A 16,382-nucleotide genomic window follows, 5' to 3' on the forward strand; every position below is an offset into this window, starting at 1 on the left:
CCTGTCCTGGAACTAGCTTTTGTAGACCAGGCTGGTCTCGAACTCACAGAGATCCGCCTGCCTCTGCCTCCCGAGTGCTGGGATTAAAGGGGTGCGCCACCACCGCCCGGCTGTAAGGAACTTTGTTCACACCACATCTTTGACCACAAAGCCAGTGACCTTGCCTTGTATCTCCTGCAAAGGTTCTTGCCTAAGAGCTTTTATAGCCTCTATTGGGAGTGGGAAGGGAGTGGCTTCTCTCAGGACTTGTTCATGGACCTGTAGGATTTTGGCAGTTGGATACCTGAAAAGGGAAAGGCAGGGGTTGCACTGAGGGAAGCATTTAATGGCAACCAGTGCACCCCTCTACCCTTGCTTGTCTGTGGGTAAGGGAGAGGTTAGGACTTGGCTATCTGTGCAAGAAACAAGACTGGCTTCTAGAGAAACCAGGAGGGAAGATGGGAAGCAGGGATGGGCAGTGAAGGACATGCTGAGTTGGTCAGAACTTGGGAGGGGAGTATGCTGGGACGCCCACGTTCTAGAGGCAGAGCACTGCCTGGAGCTTTCCCTGTTCTATGGTTAAGGCTGTGTTTGGAGCAGGCTTCAGCCTCTCATGGGAGTGGGTGTGAGTGAGGTGTATGCTCCAGGCAAGTGCTATGCCACTGTCACTTTCTGAAACAAGGTCTAAATATCCTGGGCCAGCTTGAACTTCTGATCTCTGCTCAGCCTCTCTACAGGCATGGCTTTTAGTAGCCACTTTAACATCCAGCTGCCACTTAGGTCCCACTAACAGGGCCAGGGCCATTGTTGGAGGATGGCACGGCTCTACATACACATGTGCTTTGAATACCCACCCGAGGAACAAGGCTTTGCAGATGTGAGGCGGAGTGACACTCAAGGAGTGGACATTAAACACAGTTCTTTCCCAGAGTGGGTGAGCTGGAACTGGTAAGCAGGCGGCGGTATCTGAGGGGGCCATTTTCTCCTTTGTGCTCAGTGCAGGCCAGGCTGGTGGAAGTAAGAGTACCAGAACCCGTAAGCAGGACTGATGTGTTCTGACTACCTCTGTGGGGTGAGAGGCCCAGCAAAACCTTTCAATTTCATAGGCAGGCTACCGCCCAGCAAGGAACTACTCACATCCACTGACTTTAAAATACGAAGGAGTTGCAGGACAGAACTGCAGGGGCCAAGTGCATGCAAATTCAGCACACTGTTCATGCTCTAAAATAACCTGGCTTTCAGGGCTGCACTGCTCACCACTGCTCGAAGACAGAAAGGAATCACCCGAGCTGTCTCTTCTTTATAAACACAAGTACATAATGTTTATTTGAAATCCAATTTATTACAAGTCTACCTTTAGCCGCAGCCCTTCCTCCTTTAAAACAATTTAAAAAGCCACCATGCAGATGTCACTGCAGTGGAAATACCAGCTTTCTGCTAAAACACCAGTTAGAAGCAGGGAGGTTGAGGTGTCAGGGATCATGGCATCAATGTTAGTGCTTACCCCAACCTAGCCCACAGAAGGGGAGGGAAACCTTCCTCAGCCACTGGACTGGGTTATACACAGAAGTCACAGCCAGGCCTTCCCTCAGCCCAAGTGATGAACCTCTTGGCCTGGTGGGCTTCCTTATCTTCCTTTAAATAAGGAGAGCTGAGTGGCTCACATTTTCCAAATTCAAAATAGATAGAAAAGAAAAGTTAAACCCTGTCTTGTACTTTTATCAAAATCTGTCATAAAAGGGAAAGCAGACTACAAACTTTTGCCTAAATACAACACGAGGCTAGACTGGCTACGAAGGGCAGAGCTGGCCCTCCCCACCTTCTCCTGCTGCTGACACCGGCTACAGTCCACTCGGAAGGACTAGGTCTGCAGGGTGGGTCCTGGAGGAGTGGGTACCCACAGGAAAGGAGAGGCCACCAGGGCAGAGAGAGGGCTCAACCCCAGATCCCGCTGCCCTCTCTGAGGAGGGGAGTAAAGCGAACACATATCATAGAAACTGTACTGTACATGTGCCAAAGCAAGATGACAAGTATTTTACAAGATGTTCTTTATACAATATCACTGCAGAAACAAGCAACTTTAGTAACTACAAAAGTCAATTTAAAAAATTAAAACATTTTAACTTCTTCCTGCTCTTTTTTGGCTCCCTAGGGGCTTGTCTGGTTTGCGGGTGGGCTGGGCCCCAACACCCCTCTGGCCAGACCCATCAAAGCCAAGATCATAGCATGATTAGAAGCAGGACTCCAGTCTCTACGGGAAGTGCCTTAGTTTGCTTTGTTTTTTATGAGGCGGTGAGGAGGTGAGGGTGGGGAAGGGCTGCACAATGGAGAGGGTGCTCAGGAACAGCTCCAGAAAATGTCCCTCTACTCTGCCATGATCAACTTCAAAGCCCACACTGTCCCAAGATGCTGGTGAACACAGAATTCTGTATGGCACTAGCTGATACTGTCACCTGAGAGGGAGGAGGAAGAGATAGTGCGGACATAAAGAAATAGGACTGTATATAAATATAAATTCAAAAAGATCCACACCTCAACCAGCATGGCCAGATGATGCTCCTTCCTACTGTGGGGTACAGTACCCTCTCTGGAGACCCGGGCTTGGCACTGTTGTAAAGGCAGGAGGGGGAAGAGGAGGAGGAGGAGGAGGGCAGAGCTCACAAGAGAAGCCATACCCAGGCTTCTCCCAGCTCTCAGAACTCGGGGAGGTCCACTTCTGCTGCTAGTTTTTCTGGGCAGGGTTCACCATGCCAGTACCATACTCCCTAAGAGCTTGGCTTTGCTTGAAAAGGGCCCCATGGGTAGTTGCAGAAAAAGCCCAAGCTTGGCATGACAGGCATTTCTGGATGCTACAGTCACTTCCCCTTTAAGCCCTCCCAGCTTCTTTCTTGCCTCTCCCACACCCTTTGGTGTTCTCCTCCTATTCCCCCTCTACGGCTGCCTTGCTAGGGCCCTCTTTACTTCTTCTGTCTTCGTCCCCTGGACTGTCCAACAGACTCTGAATCACTGTCCCCTTCATCGTCAGCGAGCCTATCAGGAAACTTCCTGCGTTTCCTGCGGACATAGGGGTGGCCAGGAAGGTGTTTATGCAGCAGAGCCAACAGACACTGCTCTGTCTTCCCCATACAGCTTAGCACATGGCTGCCACGGCAGTTGTAGAGCTCAGCATTGGTAAACACTTGCTTCATGTCGGTGAGGAACTCTTGCACAGATCGGTAGTTCCCACATGAGCATTTGTTCTGCATGGTCTGGAAGTCCATGGGGTGATCGATCACATCGTAGTAGTCCTCAGCCTCGTCTCTGGTCACAGGCTCCCTGTAGACAAACACCAAATGACAAACACGCATAGGCTGAAGGGCCACTAAAAACAAAACCAGTCCCAGGATGCTGGCAGCCATGGATCAGCTAACCCAGGGGACAAGGTGTGTTCACTGTCTTTTTTCTTTTGTTCTCTCTGGTTTTTTTTTTTTTTCCTTTTTTTCCCCCAGAGACAGGGTTTCTCTGTAGTTTTGGAGTCTGTCCTGGAACTCGCTCTGTAGATCCAGCCTGGCTTCGAACTCACAGAGATCCGCCTGTCCCTGCCTCCCGAGTGCTGGAATAAAAGTGTGTACCACCATCACCTGGCACGTGTTCACCATCTAAGGGCTGTCACTCCCCATTCCCTTGCCAAGACATGTCTCAAAAGAAAGGGGCTAGAGCAGCCTGAGTGTGGGCACTCACCGGAAGGGCCAGCTAAAGCGGTACTTCACCAGTTTGTGGAGGATTTCCTCACATTTTTGTAGCTCCAGATTCTGCCTCCTCGAACTACGCTTGGTCTGAAGTACCTAGTACCAGAGGAAGCAGAGTGCCATTCATTCTAAGAGTAGATGAGTAGACAAGACAGAGGAAGAAAAACAAAACAAAACAAAAAAAAACAAACCTATCTGGTAAAACAAAAAGGGAAACAGTTTCATCACTTCTTTGGGTCTCAAAATTGGGTGATATTCAAGATGGGTGGTACTCTCAAGTCAGGGATAATGATCAAAGCGGCAGAGGGCAGGCAACAGGTGCTCAGGAAATATAGAGGGTAGCTGGAGAGGGCTACTGCAATGGACACTAAACCTGTGAGAGATGGATCCAGGGTTATGGGCATAAACAAGCAATTGCAGAAAGCCAGGCAGCAGCTGACCCCAGCAGCTAGCTTTGTGGGGCAGGGTATGCTTAGAAAAAAAAGCAGGAGGTATAGCTCCCTTCACCAACATTTCCAGGCTATGAGAGGCTAAAGAGGTAAGGGGTGTGGCACCCTTTCAGGCAGTCACAACCAGTTGGGACTCCCAGTAGTAGGAACCTCACACAAGGCACTGGCAACTTTAAGGATTATTCCTCTCCCTAATGGCTTGCTTTAGGTCCTCAAGTCCAAACTGATCTATAACGAAAAACCAGTTCCCGAGGACTTTCTTCTATTCTTCAAGCTCAAGTGAGTTAGTTCTAAAACTAAACTACAACCATGATATCAGCTGATAACAGAGGGGTGGAGGTGATGTCCTAACAACTGTGGCTGCAGTCTAGCAGTTAGTGGCTCTGGCATTGCTGGCATTCCCAGAGGGAGGCCCACCCCTCTGGGCCCACCAGAGACACATGGATACTATTTTAAAGTTCCTAATGAGCTGCAGGCTGCTGCTAACTAGAGGAGACCGTCTGAAGGCTAGGCAGGATGCCGGGCATAGCTGCTCCTGGAGAGCCTGCTGCCTAGTCTGCCCAGAGGCCTATCCATCTGCTGTCTCAACCCCTAACCCAGGGGGAGGGGAAAGGAAGGGAGTTTCCCTTCCACCTGTTGCCTTGTGAATTCCTCATGGTGGACTAGAACATACAGAACACAAAGATTAGAGGCAGGCTAAGTAATTCTTACCAGTTCTTCAACTTCTGTGTCATCCCCAGGTGGGACCTTTGGCCGTGATCTCTTGGCAGAACGTGACTTCTTACCCGGTGGTCGGCCTGGCCTTGCTGCAGGGATAACGCTCTGCTTGCCACGGATGGTCTTTCGGGGTCTCACTGAAATGAAAGATGGGCTCAGAGCAGGGCAGAGAGTGGCATGGGTGTGCATGCTAGGGGAGGAGGACAAGACCTGAATGATTAAACAGAAGGCCAGGTCCCAGCACTTCTAGCTTGTCTCCACCTGGCTCAGTTATTCAGTATGTTTTCACATAAGTCAACTGACAAGTAACTCAGCAGGAAAACATGTTTGCTAACATGGCAGTATGGCTCTCCTGCAGCCCAGACTTAGACTTAGCCCCAGAGAATGCATGTACTTGCGTGTAAAAGGGAATTTGCCATTGCTTTGTAATTTCCAACTACCCTATGCCCATTACCCAGTCTTTGCAGCAAAAAGCTTACACTAGGGGCCACAGCATTCTGCAAATCCAAGTCAAGATTTGCTTTCGAATGTTTCTGAAAACCAAGATGGTAGTTGAGACCATTCCCTAAGAGTCCTGCCTGGCATCCTATAAAGAATAAATTTGAAAGCACTTAGACTACTCGTGTCTCTGGTTGATGACAGGTGCTCAGGGGCGAGCGAACCAACATTCCTTGGGATGCCCTTGGGAGCATTCTCTGCGAGGATTAGCTTAAGGCATCTCCTCCACTAAAACATTTTCCACAACCTTCTCTTGCTAATACCTGGGGTGGGGGAGATGACATTTGGGTAGAGAATGTGTTTAGCGAGGCAGCCATGTGGAGACCAATGAATGATGCTTCCCATTCTATTTCTGGACCATGCTAACCCTTCAGTGGCTATTTTAAGGCTTCTAGTTCCAGACAAGGTTCATGAGGAAGGGGAAGAAGCTGCCACTCAGGTGCTAGGGCTTGAAACTCCACCAGGGAACCAACACTAGTGACCTGAAAGGTTGAGAACAAGGACTCTAAATTATCAAATATTTGCTAGATTCTTTTGGGAGGCAATAGCCCTAGAAACCCAGAAAAAAACAACTGCCTCCATGGAGTACAGGTGGGACATAATCATAGCATAAAAATAACATACTCAACAAACTGCTGCATTCAGCTGTCTTCAGACAATGTGCATCCATCCATACCCTATGTCATTATGAGGAGTCTCTTCATAACATAGGATGGATGGTCCTGGCATACCTAAAATCATACCTAGTGAACCAACAGTCCACTGTGGTGGCACTTGTCTGTAATTCCACAATGGGGAGGTATTTTCCAGGACAGCTTTAGAAATGTCTTTAATCAGAGTAATTAGAAGACAGATGCTGAGTCAAGCCTGGCCTACACAGTGAGTTCATGTCTCAAGAAAGAGCCCAAGATGGGGGCTGGAGAGATGGCTCAGAGGTTAAGAGCACTGACTGCTCTTCCAGAGGTCCTGAGTTCAATTCCCAGCAACCAACATGGTGGCTCACAACCATCTGCAATGAGATCTGGTGCCCTCTTCTGGTCTGCAGCATATATGTAGGGAAAACACTGTATACATAATAAATAAATCTTTTTAAAAAAAGAGAAAGAAAGAGCCCAAGATGGGAAAGATCATTTAGTAGTTATCTAGGCTGTAAGGGAAGAAGGACTTGGATGGGCATGGAGGCCAGAACAGACAGACACCACTGCAGTATGAAATGATCATACCAAACACCTGCTTCACACAGCAAGGACAATTCTTCAGAGCTGCAACTGTTCTTGAGACCTATAAAAAGGCTGTTGAAAGGCTGGCTGGGGCCACTGGCTTCATCAATGACAACACTTACAGCCATGAGAAACGAGCACAGAGGACGAACTGATGCTGTAAACATCACCGATGTGGTCTCTTTTGCTGATGACTATCCCAGAAAGCAGACTGGGCCTTCCCAACATCCCTATGACTGAACCACAGGAAAACCAACCTTCTCTTTCCAAAGTAGCAAAACACGAGCCTTACACACTTCAGGGAGCATCTATCAGCATATGTGATGAGAGAAGCAAAGGATCTCTGAAACCAGCCCTGCACCCCCGGCCAAAGTCCTCCCCGGCGACTATCAGTGCAGGATGGGGCCAGACCAGTAACCACGGCACAAACATGCTCCCTAAGTTCTCCTTAATCTTAGAGCAAGTACTCTGCTGTTGGCTCATGTTCTGGAGACCAACCCACCCTCTCCCTGACAGTTTAGAAGATTTTATTTTTAATTATATGTATGTTGTATATACATATGTGCACATGAGTGAAAGTACCCAAAGTCCAGGTAAGGGTCCGAGACAGCCTGGAATTGAAGTTACAGGCAGTTGTGACCTGCCCAACATGGATACTGGTCATCTGGAAGAGCAGTATACTTTTAGCTGCTGAGCCACCTCTCCATTATCCGCATACCCGTCTCCCTGACATCTTGAAAGCCAATACAGACACACGGCAGCTCAGTCACCCACAGCCCCAAGAGAAGAGGAAGACAGGCAATGCTGAACTTTTCTTGACAGTCAGGCTTCTCCGGTCAATCTGAAAGACCAAGAGCAACTATACCACACCAGACACTTACACCGCAAGCCAGCCACTTCATAATCCTCTTCCTCCTCCTCCTCCTCCTCGTCCTCTTCCTCTTCTTCCTCTTCACCACTCTCATCACCATCACTGTCCTCAGAGGTAGACTCTTCAGTGTAATTCCTGTGAGAAGGAAAGGCCAAACAGAGACACAGTTCTGTTTTATACACTTGGTCGATAATATTTGGCTAATTAAAAAAGGAAGGGAAGTTCATGTCCAAAAAGATCAAGGAAAGGAAACTAAGGGTGGAAACGATTTGGCTGTAGACAATCAGCAATGACCACCTATAAAACAGTTCATCCAAGAAGAGAAAGATCTGGTCTTGATGGTAAACGCCTTTATTCCCAGCAAATAGAAGGTAGAGGCCGACAGATATCCAAGTTCAAGGACATCCAGCACTATACAAAGAAACTCTGTCTTGAAAAACCAAAGCAAAGTGGGGCAGGGGGTGGGGGTGGGACGCAGTGCCTGAAATGCAGAACCATCAACATTAACCACCCACACGGTACCCTGCGACTATCACAACTCCAGTGTCAGGGGAGCCAATGTACTCTTCTGACCTTCACAGGTAACAGACACACATATTATTTATAGATACATGCAGGCAAAATACTCATATATAAAAAAAATTAAAACACCACATGCACATTCACTCAATCCACACACACAGCACCCCAAACCAAAGTGAGACAACAGCATCTAGCAGCTCCTACTGCTGCACCACAACTGATCAAGTTTTGCATCCAACTGACTTAAAGTTCCTTAGAAACACTCAGTTTGAGTAACTGAAGCTACTTTACCTATCAACTTATCTGATGGTCTCATATAGTATGGAATGAGGTAGAACTCCTAATTTTCCTGCCTCCACCTTTCTAGTGTTTGGGATTATAGGCATGTACCACCATGCCTGACTTATGTAGTAGTAGTAGTAGTAGTAGTAGGGATCCAATCCAGGGCTTGTACAAGCTAAGGGAGCATTCTACCAAGTGAGCTATCTCTCCAGCTATCCACTATTTTTGAAAGAAAAAAAATTCTCACCTGCCACGGGAATTTCGCCTAGCGGTAGGAGGCTGGCAAGCTGGACACTGCCACTCACCATCTGGTACTTCATAGAGGGCCGGCCTCAGACAAAACAGGTGGAAGGCTTTATTACATTCATCACACAGGATCAGCTTGTCATCTTCACCTGCAAAAACAGAGACCACACAACACTGTTGGCAGAACAACAAACACTACAGCCGTGCTTCTCTCTTTTCTTAGTAAAGATTTATTTTTATTTATGTTCATGTATGTCTGCCACGTGTTCAAGAGCTTGTAAAACCAGGAGAGAGCACTGGCTAGGTTCCCTGGAACTGGATTTCCAGTCAACTGTCCAACCTGAGTCCCCCAGAAAAGCAGCAAGCATTTGTGAGGGGTCAGTCATCTCTCCTGCTCCTCTTTCTTTCAAGATAAGGTTTTATTGTATAGCCCACGATGGCCTGGAACTGGACATTCTCCTGACTGCCTCCCAAACGATGGGATTACAGTTATATAACCATCTGCCTCTTTGTTGTGTGCACGTGTGTGGAGGCTAGAGGCTGATATCAGTCATATCATTTAATAGCTTTCCACGTTATATACTGAAGCAGGGTTTCTTATGTGAACGCAGGACTGGACACTCATTCTGTGAAACCTCTAACCTCTTGTCTCCACCAACCAAGAGCAAGGACAGGTGGGCCATCATGCGCAACCAACATTTATGTGACTGCACCAAAGGACGATGGCCTCATGCTTATGTGCAAGCATTTGGTCAACTCACCTAAGTTTCCAGCCTGCTTTTTTTTTTCTTTTTTTCTTTAAGGTATTTGTTTTTTGAAAAACTACCAAGAACCAGGGCAGGACAATTAATATTTACTAAGAGATGGCTGGGCTCTCAGGAGACAGAAAAAGATTGATCCTTTTGAGTTCCAAGCTAGCCAGAGTTACATAATGAGATTTTTAATCCCAAAGTAAATAAATAAATAAAACAAACAATTGTTAAATTTTGTGTGTGTTATTTTAACTAAAAGGCAGCAAAAATCAAGCAATGGTAGGAGATTGCTGTTCTTCTTGGATCCCAAAACTATCCCACACGTTTGAGTGATCTGGTTTCTTCACATTTGAAAGTATACTGTATGAACTTTATATGGTTAAATCCCTTTCCCAACTTTCATCCTATGTCAGCTGTACAACAACTGAGTCTATGGAGTGTTTCACTCTTTGGAAACTGAGCCCTAAGTTAGTTTATAAGGTAGCATTAGCCAAGAAAAAGTAAATCATGTGGACAACCTCAGCATAAAACATTTTTTTTTTGTTTTTTTTTTTTTGTTTTTCGAGACAGGGTTTCTCTATGGCTTTGGAGCCTGTCCTGGAACTAGCTCTGTAGACCAGGCTGGTCTCGAACTCACACAGATCCGCCTGCCTCTCTCTGCCTCCCGAGTGCTGGGAAGCATAAAACATTTTCAAATGCTCTGCATTCAGGGCTAAAGCAGGCAATGTGCAAAGCAAAGACTGCCCCCTGCTGGAGGCACCTACCTCACCTCGCAGGTGACTAATGCTCTAAGATGTCTAAAGGACTATAGATTTTAGATCAATTAATTTGCTCCTGTAGAAACAACTCTCAAGACTGACACAGTAGCTGCTCTAGTCATACACTGCAGATGTGAACACATGCTGACTCACCAGTGAGACTGCAAAGAGAAAATCTGCCCTACAACACTTACAATGTGTGCATACAAGGAGAGGGGGGAAATAGTACACCAAAAATTACTTCAGAGGAAAGATTTTGAGCATGGAAAGCCTGATCCCAAACACTCAGATGGGCAACTCTCCTCAATGTATACCTTTTTTCCGACAAACTTTGCATCTAGCGTTTTCTGCAGACATATCCCACTTGATACACGCATCAAGCATCCCAAGTAGAACGTGCATTCTGGAAAAGGTCTGTGCTTCACGGATTGCTGTCTTCCATTTTTCCAGTGCAGAGGCAACCTAAGAAGCAAGTAAAACAGCCTAGAATTATGACCATGACCTCAAAGCAATGAAAGGGCTAGGAATGGGTGAAGACAGAATGGAGTTCTGAAGATACCTGCCCTCCTAGATTTTCATTAAAACCATTCATTTATATTATAGTCCCAAACCCAAGGCTACAAAGGATAAAAAACAAACTTGGCAAAGATCACACCAAGATTAAGTATGGAGTGGAGGCAAGAAGAAACATGTCTCTTCCAGAGAAATCGCTCAAGAATCCTGTATAATCTAGAAATAGTAATAAAAACCAGCATAAGCATCAATGTATAGCCTATAAAACTTTGAGATGGCTCAGCAGGCACCTTACTTTGCTAGAAGTTAAATGCTTACAGTGAGCCTCTGGTTAGGAAGTGGACAGTGTCCAGGAAGGACCTTACATGTCAAACCCCATCACCAACCTCTTTGCTCAACACTAGAAAGACAGTTATCCTGACTTGGAAGGGATGCAAGGCTGTACAAGTCTTTCACAAAACACCATTCAAAATGGAAAACTTTGCTGCTTTGATAGGACACACCACCAACACAGGACTGTTACATGAAGTATCTATGAGATACCTGCATCAGAAAGACAACCAAATTCATGAACAAATTCACACTTTTCTGAAAACAGAATTTCTCTGTGTATAGACCTGGCTCTCCTCAAAAGTCATAGAGATACACCTGCCTCTGTCTCCCAAGTGCTAGGATTAAATGTGTATACCACTACAGCCCAGCTGTGAGTTCACATTTAAATATTACATAGTACCTCATAAATTTTGCACAATTATTAGCTATTAATGAACTTTTAGTGTTTAAACGAGGCTAGAATGGCAAGGTGGTTAAGAGTACTTGGTGTTCTTGCAGAGGACCTGGGTTTAGTTCCCAGTACCTACATGGTGGTTCACAACAACCCATACCTCCAGTTCAGGTGGTCCAACATTCTCTTCTTACTTCTGTGGACACCAAAAACACATGTGGTACACATACATACATATATGCAGGCAAGCCACTCATATGCATGAAATAAAAAAAATCTAAAAAAATAAATGCCGTGCGTTTTAAGACACGGAATGCTAGCTACTCTGATATGATTACTATCCACACTGTGTACACATACTAAGTTATCATATTACACACTATAAATTTATACCACTAAAATAATGAAGAAAAGTCAAGCCAGGTCTGGTATCTTGCAGGAGGTATGGTCCTTGTGCTCACAGATAAGCGCTAGAGAACCTGGAATGTTAAACACACAAGGGTTCTGCTTCTAAGGAAGGGATGTATAACCTGTTACCCTCCCAGAAGGCTGGAAGCAGAAATGTAGTCTAGCCTGGTGATGTTGCAGTATCTGTGTGGCTGAAGACCACACCAGATCCATCACTATACCCTTATCCTAAGTTTGTTTTTTCTCAATCTATAGATCCCAGCTTTATGTAATCATCACCAGTCTCTATAAAGTACTCTGTGCTTTATTGCACACATGTGATTGAGTTCATTATACCTGTAAAGTTCTGACCAAATTGTGCTGTGCTTACATACGCCTAAAATAAACTACTCAGTGTCAGACTCCAAAGTCTAAACCAATACTGGTTACTTAGTTGTGTTTAATTGAACTGCCTTCTTGTCTCATTACTCTGCTGGCTGTAGTGGTTGCAGAGACTCCCACAGTGGATTAGATCTGTAACTTCAGCTCTTGGGAGGCGAAGGCAGGAAGAGTCCAAGGTCAGCCTGAGCTAGAGTGAAACCATGTCTCATAAAAAAATAAATAAATAAAATAGAAAATAAAAATTAAAAGACAATAGGGTTGTCAGAACAAACAAACAAAGCCAAAGAAAGCAGGGCATAGTGGCATACATCTGTTATCCCAACACTCAAGAGGCTGAAACAGAAGAATTAAAGTGTTTGAGGGCAGCCTCGGGTATATGACAAGACCTAGTCTCAAAAGAGACAGAGGCAGAAGAAGATAATGCCAAATAAAATCAAGGATTTTCCTAAAGTATACATTACCTTTCTCAATTTAAGCAAACGACATAGGCACAAGATAAGGACTAGAAAGTGGGCCCAGAGCACTTCCTGCTCTAAAGGATTCCAGTTCAGTATAGCACTCACATCAGGTAGCTGACATCTACTTAGAACTCTAGTTCCAGGGGAGCTGATGCCTTCTGGCTGCTGAGAGCACTGCATGCCATTGGCACATATAAACACAAGCAGGCATATACACAAAAATGTAATTTTTTAAAACTTAAAAACTACCCGAGAAACAATCTTACAGAACTAAAGAAACTGAAGCCCAGATGAAAGACTACCATAAACTCATGTACCAGCCTGATACTAGCCAAGGAATCCCTGGCCCTTGCTAAGTGGAAACTTTCAAAGGACAGTGGAAAATTTTGAGCTGTGGCAAAGCTGACCTTTGGTGGGAGCTGCAGGACACTGCTAATAGAGAACATAACAGAAGCACTCAGCAGCAGCCTGATTTTTCAAGAAGCTCTCCATTTCTACACTGTCTGGACCCATAAAGGGCTTACATTTTATTTCAGCTCAGGGTTTAGTACACAAAGGGACCTTAATGGGACTTAATTACCTGTTGGTCCTCAGAGGGAAACAAAACAAAACAAACAAACAAACAAACAAAAAAAACAACCACAGGAAAAATAAATAGCAAGGAAAGATGAGGTTTTTTTTCCAAGAGTCTTTCCAACAAAGCTGGGTTAAAGGGCAACATGGCTCACAGGTTAAAGGTGACTGAAACCAAGCCTGACACCAGGAATTCTATCCTCAAAACCTACATGATGAAAGAACAGACTCCTTCAAGTTGTCCTCTGACCTTCACACACTAGCAGTGGCAAACACACACACACCCCTTGAGTTAAAAACAAAACCCATGTAGCATTTAACAAAACCGTACCTCATAAATAAGTGCGATGAACTTTAAAGACTGTTTAGAGAGGAAATACTGACTACTCTGATTTGATCACTGTATACACTGCACACAGACTGATTTATCACACTGTACTCCAAATTTATACAACTAAAATAATAAAGAAACTTGATCCAGGTCTGGTGGCTCGGGTCTGTAACCTCAGCACTCGAGAGTCTGAGGCAGGAGCTATCTTAGAGATCGCCTAGGTTATCTGGTTGCTGAAGGTCATTAAAAGCAACTCAGAAGGATTGTTCCAGTAAAAACTGACATAAGCAAGAAGTACCACTATGAAGTAAACCAGTCCCTTACCCCAAATGATCCTCTCTGAATCATGTACCTCTTGTGGCCTAAGAAAAGTAAGGAAAAACACAACTGTGTACAAACTCCAGAGGTGTTTAAGAAAGTAGTAGACTTACTCTTGAATATTTTTGCTTGAAATCACATATGCACACAAGAGGACTTGTTGGATCCTTGGGAACTGGAATTATAGACTACTGAAGCTAGCTACCATGTGGGTGTTGGAAACAGAACCCAGGTCCTTTGGAAGAACAGCCAATGCTCTCAATCGCCTTGCCAGCTGTGTAGCCCCTGAGAGTAGACTTATTCTTAAACTATCTGGCTGTTGTGATGCTTCCTTGTAATTCCACCACTTGGGAGCTGAGGATACATAAGATCCTGGCTTAAATAAAAATAAATTAAATTAATTAAAAAAAAAAAAAGGAAAGCAAAGAGACCAGGCATGGCAGCAAACACCTTTAATCCTAGCACAGAAAGAGGAAGATGGATCTCTGTGAGTTCAAAGCCAGCCAGGCTAACAAAGCGAGTATCAGGACAGCCAGGGCTACTACACAGAGAAACCCTGTCTCGAAAAAAGCAAAACAGAGTTCCAGGTCAGCACAGTGAGACTACTGTCTAAAACAAAAACAAAATCAGAATTGTTCCTAACAGAAAGACAAATTTCATTTCATTCTAAACTTGAGGACCCAGCTCCCATGCCTATTGCTGGGGAGCTCTGATTACCCTGGCACCCCTCACAAGTCATCCTAGGGACCATTCCTTTTCATCAGCACAGAAGGCCCAGACTCATGATGGCTTGGATTCTTTTTTTTTTCCTTTTGAGGCAGAGTCTCTACAGAGATCTGGCCTTGAACTCAGAGACCTGCCTTCTTCCACCTCCTGAGAGATGGGATTAAAGGGCTGCTATACCACACCAGGTATCTTGAGCTCTGAGAAGGTATGAAAGGGATCTTTGTTTAGTAGAAACCTTATGGGAACTCCCATATTTCCTGAGTTAGTGATGAAATGATACAAGCATAATACCTCTCTGGTGAAGCTGAGCAAGGAACAAGGAGCCACAGCAACCAGCTGGCTACACTGTCACTGCAGGAAAGACCTGGGGTTTCACAGTTTACTGTGAAAGGACAAACAGGTTTAGTGTACTTCCTACCTTACTCCATTTTCATCGTGCAGTCATCTATTAGTGATTTAACTCAAATAGCTATAACCGCCTCCCTACTTGTCATTCCTACACTAAATAAGGCCCCTAAATCAAGGACCCACAACTCAGATCCAGTAACTGAGTACCTTTGCTTCCTCAGCCATTTTTTTCTCTTCATCCACTTCCTCAGACTTTGTGGAATCTTCACTTTGAAGTTTCCTTTTCTTCTGTTTGGGAGCCATGAATCCTTGCAGGAATTTCTTTATGACACTAGCCTGAAGGGCAATGACGCATTCACCAAAATCTTTCAGCTTCTCTAAGGAAATGACCTACAGGAAAGGATTTAAAATGAGTCTGAGAGGAGGACAAGACAAAGAAAGAAGTCCGTCTATTCTCTAGATGAACAGAAAAAAAAAAAAGAAAGAAGTCTGTCTATAAATTCCCTAACATGAATTATCTGCAAGCCTTAGCTAAAGGACTATGTACCTACCAGTACCCGACTACCTCCAGTTTCCAGTGAACGGATCCAAAACAACCAAATTCCACCTCCTCTAAGGAACCCTTCTACTCAGTAATTATTACCACTACATGTAGAACAAACTAGAGGGCCGAGGCTTGGAGGGTGTGTCTAGCATGTGTGAGGCTGTGGGTTTAAACATTGGTACCACAAAATTAAAATCAGAAATAAAACACAGGCAAGGAAAGCAAAGACAGCTTGAGAAGGCTCAAGCTTTCCTTACTTTCTGGCGGAGATCAGGTATTGAGCTTCACTCTTCCATCTCCATTAAATCTATTTGATGGATGAAGAGGCAAGCACTAAATCACTATCATAATTATATTCTTTTTGAAGCTGCAGAGATGGCTCAGCAGTTAACAGTACATACTGTTCTTACAGAGGACCAGATCCCAGCACCCATGCCAGGAGGTTCACAATCAACAGTTACTCTAGCTCTAGTGGGATACAGTACCTTTACTTCAGGGACAAGAACACATATGCACATATCCAATACATAACGAAGATAAACTTTTTATCTGGAAGAAGTGGTACAAGTCTTTAATCCTAGCACTTGGGTGGCAGAGGAGGCCTATTTCTTAAGTTGGAGGACAGGCTGGTCAACATGTCAAGTTCTTGACCAGCCAGCCAAGGCTACACAGTAACACACTGTCAGAAAAGAAAAGGAGCAAATAAATAAATATTTTAAAAAGTTTTTTTGTTGCAGGGTCTCACTAGGTAAACCTAGCTGGCTTGAACCCACTATTTAACCAGGCAGGCCTCCAAAAGACCTTCTTGCCTCTGCCTAGCAAGTGCTGGGATTAAAGGCATGTTTGGCTTACATTTTTTATAAAGATTTATTTTATTTTTAATTGTACATATGTGTCTGCTTGGAGTATGCACAAGAATGCAATGCCCAACGGCGTCAAAGGTGTCTGATTCTCTAGAGCTGGAGGTACAGGAAGCTGTGAACTGTCGGACATAGGTGCTGGAAAGTGAACATGGGGCTCTACAACAGCAGTATGT

The 16,382-nt window shown here is 44.9% G+C and overlaps 1 protein-coding gene across 2 annotated transcripts in view; it reads right to left on the reverse strand.

Annotated features, from left to right (window-relative positions):
* Positions 1 to 1,267: 1,267 nt before the first annotated feature.
* Positions 1,268 to 16,382, reverse strand: part of Baz1b (bromodomain adjacent to zinc finger domain 1B) — a 62,199-nt gene continuing 47,084 nt past the window's right edge. Inside the window, exons 9-15 of one of the 2 annotated variants that reach the window (XM_026784778.1) lie at positions 15,010 to 15,192; positions 10,337 to 10,484; positions 8,514 to 8,661; positions 7,473 to 7,597; positions 4,868 to 5,010; positions 3,700 to 3,803; positions 1,268 to 3,294 (exon numbers count right to left, since the gene is read on the reverse strand). In XM_026784778.1, coding sequence (XP_026640579.1) covers positions 2,937 to 3,294; positions 3,700 to 3,803; positions 4,868 to 5,010; positions 7,473 to 7,597; positions 8,514 to 8,661; positions 10,337 to 10,484; positions 15,010 to 15,192 — 1,209 coding nt within the window. In that variant the 3' untranslated portion in view covers positions 1,268 to 2,936. The remainder of the gene's footprint in view (positions 3,295 to 3,699; positions 3,804 to 4,867; positions 5,011 to 7,472; positions 7,598 to 8,513; positions 8,662 to 10,336; positions 10,485 to 15,009; positions 15,193 to 16,382) is intronic. The other variant, XM_005344629.3, reaches the window with a different exon arrangement.

Source organism: Microtus ochrogaster, chromosome 2, assembly GCF_000317375.1.
Source record: "Microtus ochrogaster isolate Prairie Vole_2 chromosome 2, MicOch1.0, whole genome shotgun sequence".
Lineage (NCBI taxonomy): Eukaryota > Metazoa > Chordata > Mammalia > Rodentia > Cricetidae > Microtus > Microtus ochrogaster.